Raw genomic sequence first — 8,823 nt, 5'->3', positions numbered from 1 at the left:
CTCTTACAAGTATAGCTAGCTAGCTAGTTTGTTCTCTTAGTACATCCATGGTATAGCTAACTTTGTAGCGAACTCATGAACTTGCCGTTTTATTGTATAAAATATTCATTAACGGTAATCATTGTGTTTTCATTGTTCCTGATTGTTTTCATGCTTATCAAAATTAACAATGAATATATTTAGACAACCAAGGAGATGTAATCATGGCGTGCTACTAGCTACCTAGAGACTAGCTAGTGCGCTACAAGCTAGCTAGGTTAGCCTTATTGTTTGTTGGATTTGCGAGATCTCGCAATTAAAACTCAATATCTGGCAAAACAAAGTCAAGATCCCGCAAATAAAACTTGAGATTTCGCAAATAAAACTGGAGATATCGCAAAGAAAACTAGAGATATCGCTAATAAAACTGGAGATATCGCAAACAAAACTGGAGATTTCACAAATAAAACTGGAGATATCGCAAATAAAACTAGAGATATCGCTAATAAAACTGGAGATATCGCTAATAAAACTGGAGATATCGCTAATAAAACTGGAGATATCGCAAATAAAACTAGAGATATCGCAAATAAAACTAGAGATATCGCTAATAAGACTGGAGATATCGCAAATAAAACTAGAGATATCGCTAATAAAACTGGAGATATCGCAAACAAAACTGGAGATTTCACAAATAAAACTGGAGATATCGCAAATAAAACTGGAGATTTCGCAAATAAAACTGGAGATATCACAAATAAAACTGGAGATATCGCAAAACAAAGTCAAGATCTTGCAAAAGTGTTTGTCCCCAGTTCATGTATTAGTTTTTTTCTCCATGTCACCTCTGGGGCTCCGTACGTTCGCCATTTATGTTACTCTGACATATTACGTGTATATTTTTTTGAAGGCCTGTGTTTTGCACTATGATACCATAGCACCAAGTAACGCAGGGGTTTCTATGGAGGTGCTCTGTCTGGCAGCCAGCGAGGTGGAGAGAGGAAGTTAGGGGTGCAGCGGGTTCATATGGCATCTGCTATGTCCCAACACAACGGTTTAAATGTCTTGCTGAATTAAAAAAAGAAAAGAAAATGTTTTGTTTATTTTTTTTACAAATCAGAGTACAAATTAACAAATATATTCACACACAAGGGTCATGCGTTTTAATAGATCAAAAATTAAACTATAATATGGAAAGTTTAGTTACAAAGTGTTTTATAGAGTTGTATTAGGTGGATAGCACCATGCTATTAAATTTATTGTGTTAGATACAACTACTGTGTGTTACAACTAACCCGCCATCTGTTACAACTAACCCCGCATATGGGGCACGTTGTAACATTTCACCTATCGCCTCTCTCGGTGGAATTGTTTAACAACGGTAGTTCCTACAAACAAACTTCTGGTGCACATTTGTAGCAGAGATATGCATGTTGCCTGTATAAAAATATGAGCAATAAAACTTGAATGGCTTTAGAAATGTTTAGCTAAAACCATAAAGTGCCCCGCGCTCCACTATGTCATATGTCTGTGAGCCTGTGTATGAATGTTGTGTATAAACTATTGGACACCTTAATGTTCTTCGGGATAAATAAAGTATCTCTATCTCTATCTCTATCTATCCATCAGGAATCTTTTTCCTGATTCCAATGGAGGACTTTCACTTGATTTGACTTCTTGCTCATATGCATGTCAATAAGCGTAATGGAAAGAATTCAGAAAGGAGGAAAGTGTTCCTGAAAGAAAAATCCTCTGAGCTATTTCCTCTGACAGGAAATTGTGTCTTTTGATCTAAGCCACCACACTCATCTGGTCATTGCATGCGAGGTGTCACTCCTTCCAACGGCCGAGAGGAGGAAATTTGCTATTGCCGCTGTGGCACATACAGGATGCCCGTGTGAATATCGAATACTCAAACGCCTAAAAGACGCAAAAATAAGATTGTGCATTTTCAATAAATCTGGCTTTAAAAAGTGCACCCCATGAAGGTGTATAGAGTACTTGGGGAAAGTAGGACAGAGTGACGGATTCACTTGTCGGGCGCTTGCATCATGCTTCCTTTAGCTGCAAGGGAGTGTCACTAATGAACACTATTGACCAAGCACAGTCTGGGATGAAGATTCACACCTGCCAGACTACCAGGGAGTGTGTCCTCAGTGTGTGCGTCACTTACACTGACAGTGCAAGGGGTCATTTTCATGTGGAGCGTCCCACATGGTCCCAGATCAGTCAAACAGACACAGGGAGCTGATTATATCACACTCGAGAAGAAAGTCAGGCATTTTGCTTGTCATTTCTTCCCAGTTACATTTGAGGAAGAAAATTCAAATGCAATTGGAATGCATGTCGTGGAGCAGCGATAGCCAAAGTATTTAGACTCTTTACTAAACATACTAATTCCACACTGTAAAAATACTCTGTTACAAGTACAAGTCATGCATTGAAATTATTACTTAAGTAAAAGTATTTAAGGATCATCAGGATAATGTGCTTAAAGCATTAAAAGTGAAAGTACTCAATGCAGAAAAGACACATTTTAGAAACTGAAAAATGGTCCTAACAGTTTTAGTCATAATTAAACACCGTATTTTAGAAACTACATGTGTTTTGTGTGCAAGAATCCTAATGTCTTTAGTAACTAGTGACTAAAGCTGTCAGATGAATGTAGTGGAGTAAAAAGGACAATATTTCTCTTTGAAATGTCGATTAGAAGTAGAAAGTGGCATGAAAAGTAAAATTTGAGAAACAAGTACCTCAAATTTGTATTTAAGCGCAGTATTGGAGTAAATGTACATAGTTACATTCCACCGTTGATGTGGAGATTGTGGTGCTGGCTTGTGATTTATAGTCTGCAAACAGAAGGTGGAAGCATGCTGATCTTGTTGCGTTGTTTGTCACAGTTAGGGTCGAGCGCATCATTACGGCAGTGTACCGCCTGGGTCTATTCAGCGTCAAGGGGGTGCAGGAGCCATCATTAATAATGTTAACAAGGCCATCATGGCCGACATGATCTTTCTCAAGGTTAGGCCTGATGCAGCGAGGAGAAATCTCAGTGTAACAAAGCAGGCAGAAGCTGTTACTATATGTGTGGGAGAAAAGCTTGTTCAAGCAAAATAAAGATTACAGCCTACAGTTCCTTGCAGTGGTGGAAGAAGTACTCAGATCCTTTAATTAAATAAAAGTAGTAATACCACTCTGTAAAAATACTCTGTTACCAGTAAATGTCCTGCATTTAAATTGTTACTTAAGTAAAATTATGTAAGTATCATCAGGAAAATGTAAAGTATTTGAAAGTACAATGCAGAAAAATCCTCACATTTCAAAAACCAAATAATTTTAACTGGACTTGTAGGCTGTTATATTGTTTATTTATAAATTAACCCTTGTGTGGTCTTCCCGTTAAAATTGAAAATCAACAATTTGACGTTTTTTATCATTTTTTTTCAAAACTTTTCCTTATGTTTTTTTTACCATTTTTTTCAACACCCACTCCCTTTTATTCAATGTTTGTCACTTTTTAGACGTTTAACACTACGTAACACTCACTTATTAACGTTAGTCTTACAATCATTTTTGGAATTTATAAACCTCATTTATAGGAAATTATACCTCATGTTTGAGTTCGAAAAGCAGAAATTAGGAATTATTTAGACTAAAATTAAAGGAATGGATGTTGATGGATAATCACAGACTGGAATATGTCAACTTTTACTCAATACCGTTTCAAAACCACTTAAATTTTCTTTTTCAAATGCTATAAAATTGAATAAAACACCCCCAAAATTACCCATCAAAATCACCCCAAAGAGCGTTGTGTGGAATCAATCGCGTTATTTTGGGTAATTACAATTGGGTCGTTAAAATGAACATTGATATAGGAAAACAGTTCAATTTGACACGAGGACAACATGAGGGTTTAACTACTCAAATAATTACATGCTACGTGTGTTTTGTATGCAAACCTCATAATTTGTAGGGGGACTTGGGGTAAAAAGTAAAAAACTTCCCTTCTGAAATGGAGTGGAGTGGAAGTAGAAAGTAGCATGAAAAGAAAAGACTCAAGTAAAGTGCAAGTGCCTCAAAGTTGCACATGTTGTACATTACTGGAGTAAATGTACTTAAGTACATTCCGCCACTGGTTCTGTGCATAGAAACACAGGATTTGCAAACACAAAGGTGGCATGGATTAAGAAAAATCAACAGCACTCTTTTCTCAGTCCGCCTGCAGCAGCACCACGCACCTGTAGACAATCAGCTCGTTAGGCAGTGATTGGATGCAGGCTGCAATAAATACTACCTGTGTGCTGTAGTTACCTGCAGAGCAAGTCGCTTTAGGACAGTTTGGCTACTGTTGCTGTGACCAGGCTGCACGCTTTAGAACACAGAAATGGCTTGTGGAGTTCATTTGGGGTAAGTTGTTGCATCTGTTCTCGGTGTGTGTTGACTTGTTGTTAGCTGTCCCATTTCTTCTGACCCTGATGTGTTTTTGGCAGGTTGTTGCTGATTTGCTTAGTTCAGGCAAAGCATGTACTGTGTATGTGGGATACACAAGGTGAGTAGAAAACAAGTATCAATTTTTTTTAGTGCTCTTGTTTGCTAGCTGTGGGTTTGTAATTTGTATTTTTATATATATATTGTTTTTTTCCATTTGCAGATCACAGACCGCACAGCATTGTTGGCTTGTTGCAACAGGATAGTGGCGTTAGCAGCAGCTATCCCCAGAATCAACTCAGACAGGCTGTTCCACGCTCCGCCCAGAGCAGTAGCCACAATGCAGGGCGTTTAGTTAGTGATTCTAGCCAGGCAATTTCTGGTAGTGGCTACATCCAGCCTAGAAGTGGCAAAGCTGCCATTAGGTATCAGTCCAGCAATGATGCGTCTCTTCAGAATCCTTCTAGGGAAGGCAAAGCCAACTTGGTGTTCCAGCATTCAAAAGCACCGGTGGCTCAATTCGCTCCCAAGTCTTCCAGCCTGTTTGGCACCGACGAGCTTACGCCACACAGAAGTCCTATCAGGACGAAAACCTCAGCCAGTGTCGTAGCAAAAAGAGTGTCTCAACGTCATGGCTCTGAAACCTTGAAACGTTTCTCATCTCGCACAAACCAAGGTGAAATGTCCAAACACAGTGCCCCAGCTGCCTTCCTGCCACGCAGTATGAAGACACCTGACAGTCAGCACTATGCCCCAACCAAAACCTACACCATCCCTGATCAGTTTGGTGGCTTTTCTATCAAACGGCTGAAAGACCTTGACTTGGCCCCACAGAGCTACAAGCCTCCCCAGCGCCAGGTTATCCCCCAGGTCCAGAGCTACGAGCCTCTCCAGCGCCAGGTTATCCCCCAGGTCCAGAGCTACGAGCCTCTCCAACGCCCAGCGGCCCCACAGAGCAACTGGCCTCCCCAGCGCCAGGTTATCCCCCAGGTCCAGAGCTACAAGAGCTCTCCAACGCCAGTGGCCCACAGAGCTATGAGCTCTCCAGGCCAGGTTATCCCCCAGGTCCAGAGCTAGGGCCTCCCCAGCGCCAGGTATACCACAGGTCCAGAGCTACGGGCTCCCCAGCGCCAGGTTATCCCCACCCCGCACAGCCTCCCCCTCCAACCCATCCGCGACGCCCCCACCCCCCCCGGTCCAGAGCTACGGGCCTCCCCAGCGCCAGGTTATCCCCCAGGTCCAGAGCTACGAGCCTCCCCAGCGCCAGGTTATCCCCCAGGTCCAGAGCTACGAGCCTCCACAGCGCCAGGTTATCCCCCAGGTCCAGAGCTACGCGGTGTCTCAACCAACTTATGTTGTGGCTCCCCAGCGTCCGGCAGCCCCTCCGAGCTTTGTGGCTCCCCAGCGTCCGGCGGCCCCTCCAAGCGACGATGCTCCTGAACAGTCTGTATCTTACACACCCTGGATCCCTGGTGTTGATCAGGTGAAATGGCTCCGGATCAAGTCTCAATAGGATAAGCATGTGCTACAGCTGGTGAGTAGCCTACTTGATCATGGTTATAAATTCTTTAACCAGGTTTCTAACACATCTTTCTTAATAGGTGCAGCAGGTGTCCTTGGATAAGTTTCTTTTTTTTATATATAAATAAAAACTTCTAAATTTATAACATGGGTTTGTCTTTACTTCAACACTTCCCACTAGCTGTGGTACTGGTACTTGCCACAGCAAGTCTACATATTGATGATGGCTTGGTGCCATCTAGTGTGTAAACTGTAGCAAACTTAATGCTTTGAACAGAATTTTAAGACTAATGCCGAAAACTGGGATTAAGCTGGGAATTTAAGTCTTAAAACCAAATTAGGCCTTTCTATAGTTGTACAAAAGCAGAATTCTAAATCATCATGACATTTATTCTCTCCTGCTATAGACATGCCTTAATTCATCCTGGAGCCTTCTAGTCACTCCGCAGTGCTTTAACATATTAGCCTGCATTAAAAGGTACACAATGTTCAACATTTTATTGTATGAAGGTTGCTTATAACTGACGAATTAAAGGCTGAATTTTAAATAAGGGTTGTGATTTAAGGATTTAGTACTAACCAGGGAAAACTGGCCAGAACCTCCAATGGCTTGTGTGTATTCCATGTGCATTTCATCTGCCATAGCAGTGTTCTCAAGAAAACTGGGACTGACTTGGGAGGCTTGTATAATAACCTACTGCACAATCTTATAGCCTGAGTTCACTGGACCAGTAACTATGTAATTGAGGCTACAGTACATGAAACGCAATAGTTTTTGGCTCTTGCTGGGGAGTAACTGAAGACTGTAAGAGATGAGTTTCACTTATCCTCAGTCTTATATTTCCATATAGATGGGGAGATGACAGAACCAGCAACCGGTTTAGTGCTGTTGCTTTTGAAACAAGTGTTTTTGTAACAGGGATAAAAAGATGGCATCCCACAATGTTGCAATTATTTGCAGAAGTGAGGTAAAGTAATGGTTTCATTACATGTCTATGTACAAGTTCATTCTTAACCCAGAAATGTGACTCTTAAACTAGAAAAGCAACCAAGAACAGTTTTGTATTAAGTGCATCAAAAATGTATACACACGTGTACAGTGTGCCATTGATAACACGTACATATGCCCAAATGTTCCACTTCTCAGAATACTTAACGCAGGAAGCGGTTTTACATACAAATGCCACTATATTTTACCATTGGCAATACATGAATCAAATAGGTATACCTCTTAGGGTGTTGGAGGAATATGCAGGTCTATATAATGTAAATGGTTTATAACAATTCCACATCTAAAGTGTAATATATTACAATTAAAGACATGCATTTAACAATGAAGACTTTTTTTAAAGAAATTAAAGGTTTTACAGATTTTTTTTTTTAATGTAATTCTCTAACAAATACTGAAGTATTCACTTATATTTTTGATGTAACTGAAAGTATTTTACTGCACTTTGTCAATGTTGTGGGGCCCATATAAACAATATTGGTGTCTGAAAAAATGAGCCTTAAAAAGAACCCTTAATGATAATCATGGAGACTAAAGATGTAACATTTACCAGCTAGCAAGGTTCTAACAAAATATGCTATCAAGTTGCATCATGGGAAATGTAGGACCCACTGTTTTGAAGCTTCAAAAACGGTGCAATACACAAACTAGGCTCATATGCTCAGTTGATACACATAACGGGGACTAAAAACCAGGGGGATATTGCAACTTGCTGATTATACATATATACTTATTTATTATATTTTTTTAAAGAAGCTGTCCTAAGCCAAATTTTCTGGATGTGCAATAATCATTGAAGCTCCCTTTTTAAAATGAAGTTGAGTCCTTATAATATGGTGGCCGTTTGGTTCAACTATGTTGTCTTATCTTCTACTTGTAGCTCACAGTAAGTGTATTTACTATGGAAGAGGATTAGGGACACTTGAAAAATGTATTCCAGTTCTAAGTTTAAACTCAGAACTCAAATACATTTATCACATGTGGCCCTAATCCTAGTCTCGCTCCTCCACAGTGCTGCAAAGGAGGGTCTGGCTGGTCCACGTAGCATCCTGGGATGGGCGTAAAACGTGCTCTGGTTTATTGGCATCTCTTTAAACCAATCATATTTTCATGGGTGGCACGTAGCTGCTGCAAAATATTCTCGGGGAAGGAACTTGTTTTGGTGGAAAGTTGTTTGTTGTGCAAGAGAAAACTCAGTCTAGCTAGTTGTCTGGATTTACCCTGCAGAAATCTGAGGAGCAGTTAACCATAGTCCTCAGAAATCCACCGGAGGTTAGACCGCCAACACAAAGAAAGAGGAAGGCAACGGACATCGGCGAAGACGACATGCATCTGGTGGAATTTCCTGCAGCACCAGAGCAATCCTGGAAGTGGAACGGCGTGGATATAGACAACCCTGATCCTACCTAACTGAAGTGGAACATTATGATGCAGGGACACACTGTGGTACAGCCGGCTGTACTGTGCTGCTGTGGCCACATGAGGGCGCCATGCCTCGTGGATAGAAAGAGGAGCCCGCTGACGGACAAGATGAAACGCATACTGTATTCTGGCTACAAATTAAGGACTTAATGTATGTTAATAAACAATGGTATTAAAAAACTGAATTCAAAAACAGTGCAATACATGAACTAGGGTCATATGTTCAGTTGATACACACACAAAAAAATCCCCATAACTTCAAAATAATAGCATATTCTATATGCTGCATATGGACCTTTACTGCTAGAAGAACAAGGTGCTGTGATCCAAGACTCTTTTTACAGCCTATTAAAGCAAATCTCTAACACGATCACGGACTGTGCTCAAATCAATATTTGACCATATGGATATTGACACATCTCAAAGTACTGCTGTACGTTGGGAGCAAATTGTGAGAGTTG

At 40.6% G+C, this 8,823-nt stretch overlaps 1 protein-coding gene across 1 annotated transcript; it reads left to right on the top strand.

Moving 5' to 3' along the window:
- Positions 1 to 4,269: 4,269 nt before the first annotated feature.
- Positions 4,270 to 5,415, top strand: LOC116701521 (DNA translocase FtsK; the record flags this gene model as incomplete). The annotated part of the gene is given in 3 exon segments (XM_032535259.1): positions 4,270 to 4,389; positions 4,473 to 4,531; positions 4,634 to 5,415. Coding segments are annotated over 3 exon segments (864 nt in total), but the record flags the coding sequence as incomplete, so codon positions are not given.
- Between the last annotated feature and the right edge of the window lie 3,408 nt (positions 5,416 to 8,823).

This window comes from Etheostoma spectabile, chromosome 14 (genome assembly GCF_008692095.1).
Source record: "Etheostoma spectabile isolate EspeVRDwgs_2016 chromosome 14, UIUC_Espe_1.0, whole genome shotgun sequence".
In the NCBI taxonomy this organism is placed as follows: Eukaryota; Metazoa; Chordata; class Actinopteri; order Perciformes; family Percidae; genus Etheostoma; species Etheostoma spectabile.
Note: the sequence above shows the minus strand (reverse complement) of the source record. Positions and strands in the feature narration are given on the sequence as shown.